Source organism: Caretta caretta, chromosome 9, assembly GCF_965140235.1.
Source record: "Caretta caretta isolate rCarCar2 chromosome 9, rCarCar1.hap1, whole genome shotgun sequence".
NCBI classification, from domain to species: domain Eukaryota; kingdom Metazoa; phylum Chordata; order Testudines; family Cheloniidae; genus Caretta; species Caretta caretta.
This window is the reverse complement of record NC_134214.1, coordinates 58286935-58304663: the sequence shown is the minus strand read 5'-3', so window position 1 is coordinate 58304663 and position 17729 is coordinate 58286935. Positions and strand designations below refer to the sequence as shown.

Below are 17729 nucleotides of genomic sequence, written 5' to 3'. Positions count from 1 at the left end.
TGAATTCACATGACTGCCCCCAACATGCTCACATAAGACACTGCACGAAAGGCAGCATATTAGAACTTGTTAGCAGCCCAGAAATAGAGGAGGAGATGTTTGGAAAAATTTCCTTTTACAACCAATGTGAATTAAAAGCTCTCAGGTAGGGCCCAGTTCACCCACACATCTGCCTTGTGACTGGCACCTGCACAATAGGCTAGTATCCTGTGCAAGATCTGACTGAAGTATGGTTACATGGAGCACACAGCTGAGACACTCCCACTTAACCCCTCTCATGGATATCAAGGCCCAGCTCCCCACAGGTATTTAGGAGCATATTCATTGATTTCAACAGGAGATAGAGGTATTTAGGAGCCTAATGATCTTGGTCTTATTCCCAGTTGTGTCTTCCCCAGAATTACAGGGACTGCTCCTTCAGTTACAGTACTGGATACTGCTCCTACTTTCACTCCTCTAGGCTACACAGACAGTGTGTTTGCAGTGCAGGGAGTAGCAAAGCAATGCTTGTTCCCAAAACAGACCCCCAAAAGATGCAACTAGAGCAACAGTTTAATAATATATCACTTCAACAAGCATCTACATAGATAGTACAAAAATATCTTAAAAGCCTAGTGTATTTTTAAAACCACAACCTCCTGGCATGGGTGCTAGAGATTGTTGAAACGAAACAGAAGGGGGATTAAGATTTCATCTTGGCACCCATGACATGACCAAAAATTGTATTTGATTTCCATGCTATGTACAAAAATCACATTTGCCAGAACAAACTATCTTAGCTGCATACAGAATTTCATGAGAGGTACTAAGGAAGCTCCAGTTTGGCAGTTTTACACTTTTGGTGGTAATAACACATGGATGCCCCATGCTTTCCCTCTATGTCTTCATATCAGAAACTACTGTGGCTGTACTTAAACTGCTTGTTTGATCACCCTTCCAGCAACAGCTTTGAGAAGTAAAGTTTTAGCTCCTACAATTCCATTAAGGGGATGTATAAATAACACGGATAAGTGATCATCTGCGTGTAACATAATGGCAAGAGTCTAGGGAGGAGTGAAGGCAGAAGAACAGATCTACCACAGTATTTCTGCCATGTACTCACTCTGCCACCACCCACTGCGGAATTAGTTGTTTCCCCAAACACCTGTGTCCATTTCTGAGCATGTTCTAAGACAGCCTCAGACAGTTCTAACTCCATCCATTGATAGCCATGAAAATACCATTTTCCTGGAGGAAGTATGGGCTTTCCTATTACCGGAGAAGAGAGAATACAAGTCAACTAGGAGCTTGACGAACCTTGTGTGCACTGGAAGAGGAGAGTTTATATTGGTCAGTCTTGTGCAGCACAGCAGTGGGCCTCTTCTCAGATCTCTCTCTTGCAGGCTGTTCATGGGGTTGCAACTGATCCCGAAAACTGCAGTGAGGCATTTTGAGTGGGATAGGGAGTCAGATCGACAAGCAGACACTGAGCGTCACGACCCTCTAGATTGATTCCAGTACCAACAGAACTCAGGTACAGAGAAAGGAAAGGGAGGAAAGTTAACGGCAGTGTTGCAGGGAGCAGGGGGCTTGAACCCAGGAGGAGCAGGAGGACCTGAGGAAGCAGAGTCTGTCAGCACAACCCACTGTTTACTAAGTGGGAGGGGGTGAGAAAGGACAGAGTAGTCAGTTCTGTGTAGTTTCTATGAAGACATTCCAAGCAGGAATCCCCCAGCAAACCCTCCAGTCAGGATAACGTTCTTCTTCAGAAATGTTATCACCTGGGCAGGGGGGAGAGGACAGTCAAAACACTCTAGAACCAGTCACTCAGGTCAGATGAGCATTGAGCCCTCCCACCCACTGCACCCAGCTTGCTGCTATCCCCATCTAATTCAACTAATGGCCAAAATTAATAGCAGGAGAGCTAGTGCTATTCTGCCCCCCTTCCACAGGAGGGGAGGCAAAGACGTGGCCCTCCCTACTTCATTCATTGCTTGCACACTATGGCATCACAACATGCTGCAGACATTCTGACCAGCTGCTGAACGTGCATTAGGGGCTTCAAACATTTATAGCTGTACCACAATTAACAGTCAAGGATCTAGAAGACAGGAGGCATGGGGACAAATGCCCCCTGCACACACTGACCCAGAGTGTAGAGGGAATCTAGAGTGACTGATCCACTCTTATACTGTGCTATCTGTTTAGCGGTCTTAATTGCTCTGAGAAGGTCCTTCTCTGGATTCCAGGGGATTTCCCACAGGGCACTGTATGGTGAAACACCATCTGGAAGCCATCTTGGTGATCTCACAGGACATCTAACAGATTTGCCCACTACCCTATCTTGCTACTGTGTAGCTATCCTTAAAGAGCCCCAGAAGTAGTTCCCAACCCTTCTCTCCAGCATCTGGATACATCCAGGCAAAGATCTGAGAAGGAGAAGTAGTCTCACCTCATCAACTCTGCTTTTAACTTTTGGGGTCAGTTTGCTGCCACTGCTGTGAAATTTCAGCTGCTCCTTGGCTTTGCTCACATCCTGCTCTACTAGCTTCCAGTCCACTTTGATGTATCCGGTGTGGTTCGCAATCTGCATTTGAGGGGTGGTAAGAAATATGAAGTGAATCCTGCACAACCTTTAGCTAGCAAGACCTTCCTTTCCCTCCTGCCCCATTGCTAACCCAAATAACACACTGAACTCTAAAAGGTATCATCTCATCTTGGTTAGTGAGAGAACTATTCTACTAACTAAATTAATGGAAAGGGAATATAAATGGGCTAGAGGCATGGAGAAATTAAGTCAGTAGTTCAGTTACATAGGACCCCTCAGCTTACCTCTATCAGTAGGATCCTCCAATGGAAGTTCATATGCAGAGATTTTTACATATTGTTTAACATTAACCTATGTCAGCCTCTCTGCTTTGCAATACAGAGCTGGCACCAATTGCATTTATTAACCCCCAAGTTTGTTATATTGGTATCATTCAAAGCCTACACGCAGCTGTCACATTCCAGATCTCCTGCTGCTATGGGAAGGCATGGTTTATTAATAGGTTGTCTCTGTATAAGTATTTTGTCTTGTCATGGTGGGCCAACAGTGAAACACTGCCTGAGCAGTGCTTTAAAGAGACATCCACCTTTAACGGAACAAGGAGAACTAGTGGGGTGAGGGAAAGCAGTTATACACGATTTAAGTGCTGGAACAAACAAAGAAGGGGATCACTGGGTAGGGTCCAGTGGTTGCATTCTGTCTCACATACAACAGTGAAATCTAGATTTCAGTTTCCTGCCCTCCTGGCCCAGCAAGCCAGTACAGGAAACTCTGCCCTGCTCCAGGAGGGTAGGATTTTTAAAGCCAAAGAAAATATAGTTGAGAAAATGAGTAATTTCTATTGCTGCATTGCCCCCAAAGAATACATTAAACAGGAGGCTTCTTGTCCCTAACCAGGCTCTGGAGGGTGTTGCCCTCTGAGGCCTTCCAGTAAAGCTAAACTCAGCCTGGCTGAACAGACATGGACAGTGCCCCGTGAAGTTCAGTGCTGCCCCTCGCCTTGGCCAGTAGTCGTTACTGAGCACATGGCTTCCCTCCAACGCTCAGTCAAGAGCACACAGTTTCTGCGGTGCTGCTAGTCCAGAGAGGAAGAGGCCCAGTCTGGGATTTGAAAACAAAACTTCAAAAAATCAGCAGCTTCAGAGCAATGCAAATCTGACTCAGTTGCAGCTATTAAAAGTGAAGAAGCCCCACCCACTGTGATGCAGCATGCCTGTATAAAGGAACTAATGTAACTCCACTACCATAGTATATGAGCACCTCACAATTTGCAATGATTTACCCTCGCAGCACCTCAGAGGCAGGGCAGTGCTATTATCCCCATTTCACAGAGAGGGACCTGAGGCCCAGAAAAGTACAGTCTATACTGCAATCCCAGGTGTGATGGCAGCTTGGGCAGCCACATACCCACATTAGCTCTAGTCACACTAGCACTGCTAAAAATAGCACTGTAGATGCAGTGGTGAAGCCTTTGCCACCACATCTATACTGCTATTTTTAGCCATGCTAATGCAGGTATGTCTGCCCGAGCTGCAGACCTGGACTACAGAACAGACATATCTAAAGTGACTTGCCCACAGTCACACAGGAAATCTCTAGCAGAGCAAGGAATTGAATGTAGGTCTCCTGATACCCAGGCTAGTGCCCTAACCACTGGACCAGCCTACCTCTCTGTGCAGCTCAGAACTATCCCCAGGAGCAGTCTTCACAAAGCCTAGACTAACCATACGCACCTGAAGTAGGAAAAAGCCACCACCAACTGCTGTTGCTGCCAGCTTTCCAACCTTCTGAAAGATGAAGCCAGTACACCTACAATCAAAGGAGGACAGGACAGAAAGTGAGTTCAACCAAAACCACACACACACACTTTGGCTTTCTATAGATACTCCATCTTTCTGCAAACACCACTCAGACTCCAGAAACAGCCTCACTAACCAAGGAAGATAGATGAATAAGGAGAGCCAATTTGGGATTAGGGAAAGGAAGGGCAAAGCAGCCATCTCTGTGGGACCCCACAATAGACTGTAAAACTGAGTCCGTTTAAATTTTCACATGCATATCCTCACTCCATCTATAGATTTTTATCCCTTTACCACTGATTTTCTGCCAAGTTTTCAAATGACATTAACATGGGATTTTTTTTTTTGATGGTCATTTCTGACCAAGAATCTTGGATAACATCCTCTCAGCTGAGAGAATAAAACTGTAACTGGACTGGTATTTTTTTCTGGCTGCTTCTGGAGCAGAGCGCTTCACATGTGAAGCGGATCCTGCACATTCCAGGGCAGTTGTTTTAGTTTCTCAAAAAGGGAGAAGAAGATAGTTTGTAAAGATAAAAGTTTAAAAACTGATAGTCTTGAGTAGATGTAGGTCTAGACTATTTGGACTGTGCCCCTTTATGGTTCCACCTGGGTGTTGTGGAATTTTTCCCCTCTACCCACATGAACATCCCCGCCATCAAGACATAGATGAACACAGCTCTCACTACTTGGTTAAGCAGTAAGGAGACATATAATTAGGGCCCTACCAAATTCATGGTCCATTTTGATCAATTTCACAGCCAGAGCCTAGCCCCAGAGAGGTCTGATCTCCTCCCAAGAGAGGCAGTGCAGGGAAAGGACAAGTCCTGTCTCTCCCCAGCCCAGCCAGGACTTGCAGCTAGGAGCCCCCCAGCTGGGTCGCTTCCAGCATGGGAGAGATCAGATTTCACAAGGAAGGGCTTATATCACGTTCTGGGACATGTTTTTCACAGCCATGAAATTGGTAGGGCCCTATATATATTGTCTGACATCACCCACATCAAGTATTATTTCAGGTGATACAGATGCACTATTCAGGTTATAAAACAGAAGAGCAATCCTTTTCCAAACAGGTGCACAGGACACAAGACAGAAGTTACAGGCTCATACTGCGAATAGATACATGTTGTAGGGTTACATCTTATGCTTTAAGTGGCTTATCTTTGGAGTAGAATGGGGAGAACTATTGCAAAAAGCAAAAATGTGCTGGAAAAGCAGTCCTGATTGTACTTCCTAATTTATACTATATCTTAATTAGAAGAGAGAACACCCTAGTGGCACTGTGGATAGCGGAATATTCCAACAGAAAGATCTAGAAGTGGCTTAAGGGTCACAAGCAAGCCAATTCTTCCTCTCAACAGCAGAAGATTTGCTTCTGAGTACACTGAACCCTTTAGGTCGAACTCTTCTCAGAAGATGAGACAAGAAAGTTCTGTGGGAAAATACTGTAGCCTGACTCCCACGAGACAATGCATAGGCCCAGTGCATAGCCCCAAGGTTTTGGTCATCCTAGAAGACTCACAAGCATCTGTCCCAAAAGATAATTAACAACTGGAACAGCTGATCTATGGATGTGGTGGATCCTCCACAACTTAAGAGCCTTTAAAATCAAGACTGGATATCTTTCTAAAAGTATACACTTTACTTCAATTACAGGCTATTGGATTTGATGCAGGAATCACTGCATGAAGTTCTGTGGCCTGTATTATGCAGGTGGTCAGACCAGATGACCATAAAATTCTGTATTAAGAGGCGTTTCATATGTAAGACACGGGAAGTAACTGTCCTGCTCTACTCAACACTGGTGAGGTCTCAGCTGAAGTACTGTGGTCAGTTCTGGGCAACACACATTTTAAGAAAGAAATGGACAAATTGGAGAGCATCCAGAGAACAGCAACAAAAATGATTAAAACCATGATAAAACCTGACCTACAAGGAAAGGTTAAAAAACTGTACATATTTAGTCTTGAGAAAAGAAGATGGGGCGGGGCTGCAAAGGAACATTCAGGAGGTGGGCAGCAGGGCCTGGGCCAGCCCCCAGGCAGGGAAAGGAGGGAGCTCTGCTCTGCCACTGGCCACAGCTCTGCCCCAGTTCCGCCTTCAGCATTGTGCAGTAATGGGAGGGAGGGGGCACAGCATGGACAGATTCCATGACTAGTAAGGAGGTGGGGGGGTGCGACAGGAAAAAATTTGGCACCACTCTGTTAAGGGCTGTTATAAAGAGCACATTGATCAATTGTTCTCCATGTCCACTGAAGACAGGACAAGAAGTAATGGCCTTAATCTACAGCAAGGGAGACTTAAGTTAGATATTAGGAAAACATTTCTAACTGTAAGGATAGTTAAGCTCTGGAATAGGCTTTCAAGGGAGGTTGTGGAATCCCCAACATTGGCGGCATTGGACAAATACCTGTTAGGGATGGTCTAGGTTTACTTGGTCCTGCCTCCGTGCTGAGGGATGGACTAGATGACCTGTTGAGGTCCCTTCCAAACCTACATTTCTATGATTCTATAATGGTCCTTTCTGGCCTTAAATTCTACGAAAAGCTCATGTGACTGAACAAGATATGCCTGAAGACACAGAGCTCAGTCTAATCTCCCTTCACCTCTGAAATGCTGTTTGCCACCCACATGCATATGCTTCATGGGATCTCTCACCAAACAGATGCGATCTTTTGATGTCTAGCACTCCATCCCCATTCATACATTAAAGAAACCCTATGCCTGCCAATGGGAGCAAAAAAACAACCACCCCACCATGACTTATTACCATCCAGTGACTCCTCCAATCACCAGCTGAGTTGCTACATTGTATTTTTCAGCACTTGAGCCAGAGCTCCGCCCAAAGAGCTTGCGCCACCAGGGCTGATTCTTGGTGTACTCTGCCAGGTCCAGCACCTCGCAGGAGTCCTTCTTTGCTGTGAATATGAAAATACACATGAGCATAGGTATATCTAGTGTGGCAATACGACACTGAAGGGCAGAGACTAGGTTTATTCTCTAGTCAAGCGTACTTCAACCCACTGTTCTTAGCCAGTAGCATTCAGATGAGGCGCCTTTGAGCACAGTAAATGGTACTGTCCTGATGAAATTTAAGAAGCAGGAACAGAACCTCCTTAAAGAGAACAGGTGGCTTAGTCACCTGTTCTCAGCTCAAATACAGTCTTAGAAATTCCTAATATAACATTTTATACTTACATAATGTCTGCCTCAGATCTCAAAGCACTGAGCAAACATTCATAAACAAAATTTCATATCCCTCTCTGTGGGGTTAAGCAAATCTCCCATTCCATCTTCCCAGACAGGGAAAAAGAAACAGAGAGAGTGACTTGCCAAGGATTACTCAGTATATCAATGGCAGAAACAGAACACACGTCTTCTAATTCCCAGTTTGTAGCTACAGTGCTGAAACCATCCTTCCCATCTCTGAATTATTTAAATTAAATGCTACTGGGAAGAGAAAAGGTATGGGTCTTTCATAAATTGCTACCAAGAAAAAAACCTCCCCCCATCCCATGTAAAAGAACCCAACAAAAAATCCAAAGAATTCAGCCTCAGCCATCACTTTCCATTGTTCCTGGGAGTTGCACTCAGTGCACTGCTATGATGCTTAGCTGTGATATAGTCAAAATAGACGTTCATCCCACGCTTACTAGTTTTGCCATAGCTTTCATGTTCTGGCTTTCTGAATGTTTACGTGGCTTGGTTTTTAAACAATTGTACTTCTGATTTTTCATATACGACAGCCTCCCAAGAATAAGAGGCCCAAAAATGCCAGTTGCACCATTTCTAGAGATCCTATTTTTGTCTTTCTTGTCCTTCTCCAGCAGAGATGGTCTACTGCACATCTTAGCACTGCAACATACAGTCAACATAACCCTGCGTCCCTGGGTATTCTGGAGATGTTAATAGATGGCTTGTTTGCAGGTTGCATCCTAAGAGTTCAAATATGCTAGTTCAAAAGCCTAGAGACAGGGACCAAAAGATGCCAAACTTTTAAAAATAAAATCTATTGGCAGATGGACATACACCAAGTTTTAGCCTGAAGCAAAAAACTTTTACAGCTGAGGGGATTTATAATGAAAATGTTGACTCCTTAACTGTTAACTGAAAGCACTGGAAACCATAGGATTACAATATAACATGCTGAGTCAGACAAACAGTCTCCGATACACACGGAGTTTGCTAACCTATAACATGGAGATGAAATACTACACACAAGAGGCAAAAGCTGAAAAGATCACAGTGGACTCATGTCTTTGGCAGCTGGGGAATACACGCCCTGCGGAAGTAGTTACTTGGTGAGTTCAGATGCCAGGTATGCTATGTTAGATCAGTATCTCAGATGTCCAGGCAGCTGTAAGCAGTTGCTTTTTAAAAAAAAAAAGGGGGGTGGGGGTGGGGAGAGGGAACTGTTATCACCCTGATGTCCACTAATTTTCCCATTCCCTCCCCCTAAATATTCCTAATTACAGGACTTGGAATGATGATAAAAATGGGTAAAAGGAAGACTGCACAGAAGTCAAATTCTCTGTGGATCACATTATACTACAAGTAAGGATGTACAGATAAGACAGAGGGGCGTCTGCTCATATACTGCCAGAACATGGAACCTCCCATAAGAAACATTTACTCTGAATGGACCCAGACTAGAAATTTGAGTTTGATTTTATATTAAAGATACCATACTACCTAATCAACATTAAAAATTCACAATCAAGCAGTGATCAAGAGCCAATTAAAATGATGCTTTACAACATTCTAAAACTTACAAACTAAGGCAACTTTAGAGGTTTTGAAACCACACTCAGTTTACTGTTCTCACTGATGGGGAAATGTTTTCATATAGGTAATGATGTTCCATTGACACCAACCATTTGTCTGAAAAAAAAGATTTCACTAAATGTACAAGGCTATATTTGCCATTGTCAAAGCAGCACAATCTACATTACCAGGTTTTAAAAAATGAAAACCACAGAAACCAGGCTAACAGCAGCAGAATTAGCCCCAGTTAACCTTAGCGACTACCACGTTTATTTTTAAACGCCATTATCTTTCACTGGGAGAGAGATCCTGTCTGACAGTTTACACAACACGTTTTGTTGTTTACAAGCTGTTTTACAGCAGGTTGTGGGAGGCATGGACGCGGCAGAGGGGGGCTGACAGCGGCAGCCCCCGTAAAAAGGGACGCTCGGACACACCGAAGGCTGCATACGTGCCCCCATGCCGAGCAGGCCCAGGCCGCGGATTGTGGCCTGACCCCCGCGCCGGGAGCCCCAGTCGCGGACCAGGCCCTGCACAGACCCAGAACAGAGAGCGCTCGGCCGCTAGGAGCGGCGCTGGCCTCGGGCTGGGAGCGCCTAAGACCCACGGTTGGGGGCCGAGAGGGTGCTGAGCCCAGACAGGCACTCCCGGCCCAGTGTGGTGGGGAGCAGCGGCCTCCAGCAGAGCCGCTGGAGGGTCAGGGTCAGGGTCAAGCTCGCGAGGTGCGCGCAGGCCGCAAGCGCAAGACCCCAGCAGCGCTCTCACCTCCGCCCGCCGCCATCCCGCGCGCTCGCTGCCGCGCCCACCGCCGGCGCTTCGCCTCCTGCTGCTGCCGGATGAGCGAGGCGCAGGAGCGGAGCTGGACACGTGACACAAGCTCCTCCTCCTCCTCCTCCCCCATCTCACCCCTGGCGGACTTCGCCAGGCCCCCGCCACGTGACACCTGAGCTGACATACGTCACATAGATACCCTGGTCATGTGACCTTGATTCCCCACCGACCTACCCTCTGTCTGTATTCGTGATCCCCCTCCTCAGTCTCGTTTGTCACGTGATCATGATTCCTTCCCGCCGATATACACCCAACTCGTGGTCATAATGCTGGGGACACTGGGGCATGGCCACTAGGTAACTCGAGGGGATGGAAGACCACAAGTGTCGATGAAGCCCCCTCGCACTAGGCCCAGGTGTCCTTGTCCCCCGCTCCCGCCTGGAGGCACTCGCAGCAGCTCTGCGTACTAGGCCCAGGTGTCCTTGGCCCCTGCTCCCGCCTGGAGGCACACACAGCAGTTATGCTGAGGATCTGCAACAATATGCTGCAGAGTCAGACTGCCTGAAACTAAGCAAGGCCAAACAGGACAGAGATGGAAGAACAATGCTGAATAAAGCAGCTTTATGTATAGTTTAACCAATGATACAGAGAACCAGGGAACTAGCTGGGAACTGGATTGGCTGGCTATATGGATACTTGGGGCAGCTTGCTATTGGATAAGTATGCTGGGAAAAAGGATGTATAAAAGCCTGTGTGACTTCCTGCTCTGGGTACAGAATTTGAGATTCAAATCTCCCTGTACCTATTTGAAGCTTCAAATAAACTTTTCTGCTTCTCCACCCCGTTGTGATAACTGGGTGTAGCACACCGGGTAACGAACCAACTCAAGCTGTTGTTCAGCCTCTCGGCACTGGGTGCCGGCAATAATAACCACCCCCCCACCCCCCACAGACACAGCTACAGCGCGGCATGTGACCCAGGCTCTGTGGGAGGCCCCACCTCAATGGGTTCTAACGGGAATCCCCCGCGTTCCTGCCTCCGCCCAGCACTGGAGGATGCCCTTGGCCTCTGCCCAGCGCCTGTGGGTGGGGGTAGGCTCAGTGATGAGCTGCCAAAATCTTAACAACCGGTTGGTTCCCTCCTCACCCCACGAGGGGGTCCTGCTCCGCAACCCGGGACTCCTGCCACCAGGTAACGAACCAACTCAAGCTGTTGTTCAGCCTCTTGGCACTGGGTGCCGGCAACAGCTTTTGGCGTCCCTGGGTGGGCCAGAGGCTGCAAATTAGCCTTCCCTGGACCCCTCCTGGAGGTCGAGGATTGCGGCGAGAACCGACGCCCAGTGCGCACCAGTGAGTTCACCTCAAAGGAGATGCGATTTGATTGACCCCGGAGGGCACAATGGTGCAACGCACTCATATAGTGGAGAAGCAGTTGTGGACGGCGGTGAACAACCAGTCCCTTAGACATGGGGGAGGAGCAGCTGCAGGCCACAGTGAAGAACTGGTCTCTTGGATAAGGTAGGAACCTTTTGAAATCCGGATTGTATGCTCTGTTGGAACCTGGGGACGCCCAGAGTTGCCCTGTAGGTATGGGACAGGGACAGAGCTCAGGGGTTAGGGCACGGTGTACGCACCTAGAGTGCATTCTAGCAAACTGGAAGGTATTTGGTGCGGATCCGATGACTAAGAGCCAATTAAAACGATTCTGTACAGTTGACTGGCCTCAATATCAACTAGAGGACCAGGAGTGGTGGCCACCAGGAGGGTCAATTAATTACAACACGATCCTCCAATTAGTTTTGTTTTGTCAGTGAATGGGTAAATGGAATGAACATATGTATGTGCATTGTTTCTGACTTTATGTACTCGACCAGATATTTTACAGCACTGTAATCTGACTCTGACCGGTTCGGTAGCAGCTAATGTTAGTCCCCAGACCCCCACCCCAACTGTAATGGCAGAGCTGGTGTCCCCTTCGGCCCCTACACCCACACCTTGTAAGTCCCCCGAGCAGACTCCAGGTGGATCCAAATGATCAAAGGGATATGACCCGCCTTACCTCCTATAAGGAGTTGCTTTTGCATAGACTCCGTTACTCGGCTGTCCGACATAATAATTGGGCAAAGCCATATAAAGTAATGCAGGATTTAAAAGAAAGCCCAGGGGCCTTTCTACAGCGTATTCGGGACACCATTCTACAGAACACTGATGCAGACCCCGATGATCAGGCAACTGAGTCAATTATTAAGGGAATTTTTACGAGCAGAGCAGCCCCTGATATTAAGAGAAAGTTACAAAAAAAGGAGGATTTAATGGGCATGACCATGGCACAAATCTTAGAGACTGCAAACCGAGCTTATAGTCTGAGAGAGACAGAGAAGGAGAGAAAGCAAGTGAGACTGATGGTAACAGCAGTACAGGCCGGCACTAAGAGAAGTGGCCGGGGAGGAAGGGGCCGTGGACGCGACCGTCCGGGCCCGCAGGAGAGACGACTGGGTCGCAACCAGTGTGCCCTGTGTCGACAGGAGGGACACTGGAAAAATGAGTGCCCAAAGAGGAAAGAAAAGGGGGGTTCCCCTATGATGGCGATGGCGGAGCAGGAATAGGGGTGTCAGGGGAGATGGACCACTCTACCCCCGGAACCCCGAGTAAAGATGCGGGTGGGAAGCTCAGAAAGAGATTTTTTAGTGGACTCTGGAGCGGCCCGAACTGCCGTAAATCAGCTTCTTCAGTTGCCAGTAGCAGATTCCCTTACTGTGCTGGGAGCCACAGGCAGGGACACCAAGTGCCCAGTGTATGCCCCAGCGGAATGCGCTTTGGGAAACAGGACTATATCCCACAAGCTGGTATACCTCCCTGAGTGTCCAACACCTCTGCTGGGACGGGATCTACTTTGTCACCTCGGTACCACCCTGTATTTTACTGAGGACAAAATAACCCTTACCTTACCCCCTGAGAATGCATGGATCATGACCCTTGCAGTTGAGCCCTCAGCCATGCAAGCCCCAGAATGGAGCCCGTGGGAAGACCAGGTGTACCCCCTCGTGTGGGCATCAGGGATTCCAGGAAAGGCCACCCACCAGACCCCCATTACTATTCAGCTCATACCAGGGAAAGGCCCAGTGCAAGTAAAACAGTATCCAATCAAGAGGGAAGCCAGAGAAGGTTTACAGGAAACTATAGATCGATTCCTAATGTATGGTATTCTCCGGGAATGTCAGTCAGTCTGGAACACTCCCATTCTACCCGTACAGAAGCCTGATGGCACGTATTGGCTGGTACAGGACCTAAGGGCAGTCAATGCACGGGTTAAGATTCTGCACCCTCTTGTCCCTAACCTGTATACTTATTGGCTTCTATAGGGGGACAGTATACCCATTTTTCAGTACTTGATCTGAAAGATGCTTTCTTTACCATCCAAGTTGCCACCCCATCACAGGAGATCTTCTCCTTCAAGTGGGAGGACCGAAAAAGGGTTAAAAAGCAACTTTGCTGGACAGTGTTGGCCCAGGGATTTAAAAACTCCCCCACCCTCTTTGGCCAGGCTCTGGCCAGGGACCTAGAGGAGTGGGATAATGAGGAGGCCCTCCTTCTGCAGTATGTAGATGATTTGTCAATTGCCACTGTGGGCCAAACACCCTGCCTTAAAGCCACCGTGAGCGTCCTGAATTTTATTGGACTCCGGGGATATTGGGTAGCACGGAGTAAGGCTCAAATTGCCCTCCCAGAGGTACGGTACCTCGGGTTTCACATACGGCAAGGGGAGCGTCAGCTTTCAAGCGAAAGAAAGGAAGCTATCTGTCAAGTTCCTACCCCAAGTAACCGTAAGCGGCTCAGGGCATTTCTGGGTATGGCAGGCTTTTGCAGGATATGGATCCCAGAGTTTGGACTATGGGCTAAACCCCTGTATGACTGTGTAAAAGGAGCAGATCATGACCCCTTCTATTGGACCCCAGAGGCTGACAGGGCATTTAAAATCCTGAAAAGAAAATTGATGGAAGCCCCGGCTCTGGGCCTGCCGGATCTCTCTAAGCCGTTTCAGTTGTATGTACATGAACGAAGGGGGGTGGCCCTAAGAGTGCTCACACTGCTGTTAGGAGCATGGAGACGTCCGGTGGCTTATTTGTCTAAGCAATTGGATCAGGTTGCAAAGGGTTGCCCGGCATGTTTATGGGCGGTCGCAGCTACTGCCCTAGTGCTTGAGGAAACCGAGAAGCTGACATTGGGAGGGGTTATGCAAATCTATACTCCCCATATGGTCCGAGCCTTATTGGATGCAAAGGGAGGGCTTTGGCTCACCCAGGCTCGGATTGCTCGGTACCAGGCTAAGCTGTTAGAGAACTCTGAAGTCACCTTACAGCCTTGCCCCTCCCTTAACCCAGCCACTCTCTTGCCAGAAACAGAGGAACAGAAACATGACTGTTTAGAGATCATAGATGTCCAGTACTCCAGCCGTCCGGATTTAAAGGATGTACCCCTCCCAATTGCAGATTATGAGTGGTACACTGATGGTAGCAGTACTGTAATAGATGGGCAAAGGAGGGCGGGTTATGCTGTTGTGACCCTCCATGACACTGTGGAAGCTGAAGGTTTGCCTCCTGGGACCTCTGCCCAGCTTGCTGAACTAATAGCCCTGACCCGTGCACTTGAACTGTCAAAAGGAAAGCGGATCAACGTTTTTACTGATTCAAAGTATGCTTTTGGTGTGCTGCATGCTCATGTTGGCCTATGAAAGCAAAGGGGAATGCTGACAGCCCAAGGCTCCCCAGTCAAATACGGGCCCCAAATCCTCCGGCTCCTAGAAGCCGTACAACTTCCCTCGGAAGTGGCGGTGGTACACTGTAAAGCCCATCAAAGGGAGGATCAAGATGTGGCCAGAGGTAATGCCCGGGCAGATAGAGAGGCTAAGCATGCTGCCACCCTGCCATCCCCTCAGACTGAGAACGCCCATATGCATGCCCTTATCCCATCAGTAGGGGAGCTTCCAACCCCTCAGTACTCTGGGGAGGAGAGCTAACTGACAAACTCGGTCTCCAAGAAAAGGAGGGATGGCTCCATTCCCCAGAAGGGAAGGTCTTCTTACCAAAGGGCCTAATCCGGCCAGTGCTGCAGAAACTACATCAAACCACTCATGCTGGCAGGGAAGCACTTATCCAACTAATGGGAAAATAATTTATCACTTCCGGACTCCGACCCCTGTCTGCCCAGGTACAAGCGGACTGCTTAGTCTGCCAAAAGAATAACCCCCAACTGGGACATCCTGTGCCACCAGCTGCCCTAGAACCCACTCCGGGCCCTGGACAAGTGTGGCAAATAAACTTTACTGAGTTTCCCCGGACCCAAGGGTTCAAATATCTCCTTGTTATAGTGGATCGGTTCAGCGGATGGCCAGAAGCCTTCCCATGCCGTAACTGCACTGCCAGAACAGTGGCCCTCAAGTTTGTTAAGGAGATCATTCCTCGCTTTGGACTCCCCCTGTGGATGGAATCTGACAACGGGACACACTTCACGTCAAAAATCATTCAAAGCATCTCACATGCCTTACAGATCCCCTGGAAACTCCATACGCCCTGGAGACCGCAAGCCAGTGGGGTAGTGGAGCGTACCAATCAGACCCTTAAACGGCATCTCTCAAAAGTGTGCCAAGAAGCCTCACTGCGATGGCCTGATGCTTTGCCCCTCGTCCTACTCCGTATCCGCGTTCTCCCAAAGGGTAGATTAGGGCTCAGTCCCTTTGAAATTATGTTTGGAAGGGCATGGCCTATGAATGGCACCCCGGTTCTGTCAGGGGAATGGGAGTTGGGTAATGGTTTTTTGTCACAGTATATGTGTTCCCTGTCTGCTGTTCTCTTGTCTCTTCACAGGTATACCAAGGATTCCCAGCCTCTCCCCTTGGACACTCCCGTCCACTCCTTACAGCCCGGTGACTCTGTGCTTGTTCGCATCTGGAAAGACGAGCCTCTCCAGGAAAAGTGGAAAGGACCCTATACCGTCCTGCTGATCTCCCATACAGCAGCAAAGATCGAGGGACACAAGAACTGGATCCATCACTCTCTTCTGAAGGCAGTACCCGCCCCCTCGTCAGCAGAACAGTGGACCGTCCAACCTGCTGACTCCTCATCTAGTGATGATTTTGGGCTAAAGCTACTGTTTAAAAGACACAAATAGCAGGCACCTTAATGCTAAAATGGGCCCACCCAGGTACTGGAGACCCTGGGTTGGGAAGACTCTGGTGATAATTAATTGGGTAACATTGTTATTCTCTGTATTGGTATTTCCAAACTGTGCATATTGGGAGCATAACTCCTTTGTTTCGCTTGCGCACCATGTTGCTACTTTAACAAACCAGACTGATTGTTGGCTATGTGCTCCAACTCCACTGTCCCCCAAAACGGGAATGCCCCTTGACATGCTGCCCTTGACCCTAGCAGAATTAGCCACCACCAAAGAGCAGGAAAGAACAGACTCGCCATTCTGGAATAAGACCTCTTTACAGCAGGCCACCTATCAGGACCAGGAGTATTCAGTTGCAGTACTCACTGAGGGAGTGTTATGTTTTACCCGAAACCAATCTTATCACTATGGGCGTCCTGTGGGAAAGAGCTCCTGTGTTATTACACAGTGGGCTGATGGGTATTGGATAAAGACCAAAAGGGGAGGCCAGCAGTGTGGGTGTAATGGTTCCTCCCCTTTTAGGGAAACTCTTACAAATAATCTTACCACAAAAAAAGGGGTTTGGAAATGTAACTTGCTGTCCAGTTAACAATGGTGGGTTTGTAGTGGTCCCTATGGCGAGTGTAATTTGAACGGCACAATTAGAAACGCCCCCACTTGTACCCAATCAGAAGGATGGAATGCCCCCCTAGGGGCATATGAACTGTTTAAAAAAGCAGCCTTAAATATCCCAGGAATCCCCTTAAAAAACAGTCCTTACTGGGCCCTACAGGGTCACTATTTTGTATGTGGCCAAAAGGCTTACAAGGTGCTGCCAGCCAACTGGACAGGTAGCTGTTATATAGCTCATGGAGTTCCTCATCTGTCAATAGCTGCCACACTGCCCAAAGGAAAGATTAGAAATGCCCGAGACACCTCTGTTGAGTCACGAGAAAAGACCCTGTGGCGACTGACTACGGCATTGGAGGGCAAGATGAAGAATCCCCTCACACCCGAGAAGCTTGTAGGGTGCTCTGTACTGGGAATAGCGCCACTGGTTTCCGGGCCAGCCATGGCATGCATAGGCCGCTATACTGTAAGGCTGCAAATGGTACTTGAGAAAGTTGCCTTAGAGTTAGAGGACTCGGTTAGTGATTTAGGGTCAGCAGTAAAAACATTAAATAAAGAGGTACAGCAGCTCAGGATGTTTTCCCTCCAAAACAGGCTGGGTTTGGACTATCTCTTGGCATCCCAAGGAAGGGTTTGTGCCCTCGTCGGGCCCCGATGTTGTGTATATGTAAATGGTAGCAGTTATGAGATCTGTGAAAAGGTGGTACAGGCTAAGGCCCATGCCCGAGCCAGAGCACAGGTTGCCTATACTTCCCAGAGAATGATTGGTTGCAAACCTTGTTTTCAGGCTGGGGTTTGTCGTCTTGGCTTGGTGGTTTATTTAGCCTGCTATTGAAAATTCTCTTTCCTGTATTGCTTGTATTACTGGTATTATGCTGTGCAGTATCATGTGTTAGGGCCCTTTTGCAAAAGTTAATAAGTCATTCTCTTCAGGCTATCACAAAGTGCTTATGCAAAGTCCTATTGTAAAGAAATAAGTAGCCCAAGTGAGAAAACTCAGAGCCAAGGTTGTTGAGTGTTCTCAAAGGGGGGAGTTGTTGGGGACACTGGGGCATGGCCACTAGGTAACTCGAGGGGATGGAAGAC

At 48.0% G+C, this 17729-nt stretch overlaps 1 protein-coding gene across 3 annotated transcripts in view; it reads right to left on the bottom strand.

Annotated features, from left to right (window-relative positions):
- Positions 1 to 10030, bottom strand: part of FUNDC2 (FUN14 domain containing 2) — a 29194-nt gene extending 19164 nt beyond the window's left edge. For 2 of the 3 annotated variants that reach the window (XR_007358380.2, XR_007358384.2), the window contains exons 1-5: positions 9856 to 10030; positions 7097 to 7244; positions 4261 to 4336; positions 2432 to 2566; positions 1297 to 1760 (exon numbers count right to left, since the gene is read on the bottom strand). Coding sequence is in view for 1 of the 3 variants with exons in the window: in XM_048863637.2 (XP_048719594.2) it covers positions 1683 to 1760; positions 2432 to 2566; positions 4261 to 4336; positions 7097 to 7244; positions 9856 to 9991 (573 nt within the window). In the remaining 2 variants the exon portion in view is untranslated. Of the gene's footprint in view, positions 1 to 1080; positions 1761 to 2431; positions 2567 to 4260; positions 4337 to 7096; positions 7245 to 9855 lie in introns of those variants that run through there. The other variant, XM_048863637.2, reaches the window with a different exon arrangement.
- Positions 10031 to 17729: the final 7699 nt, after the last annotated feature.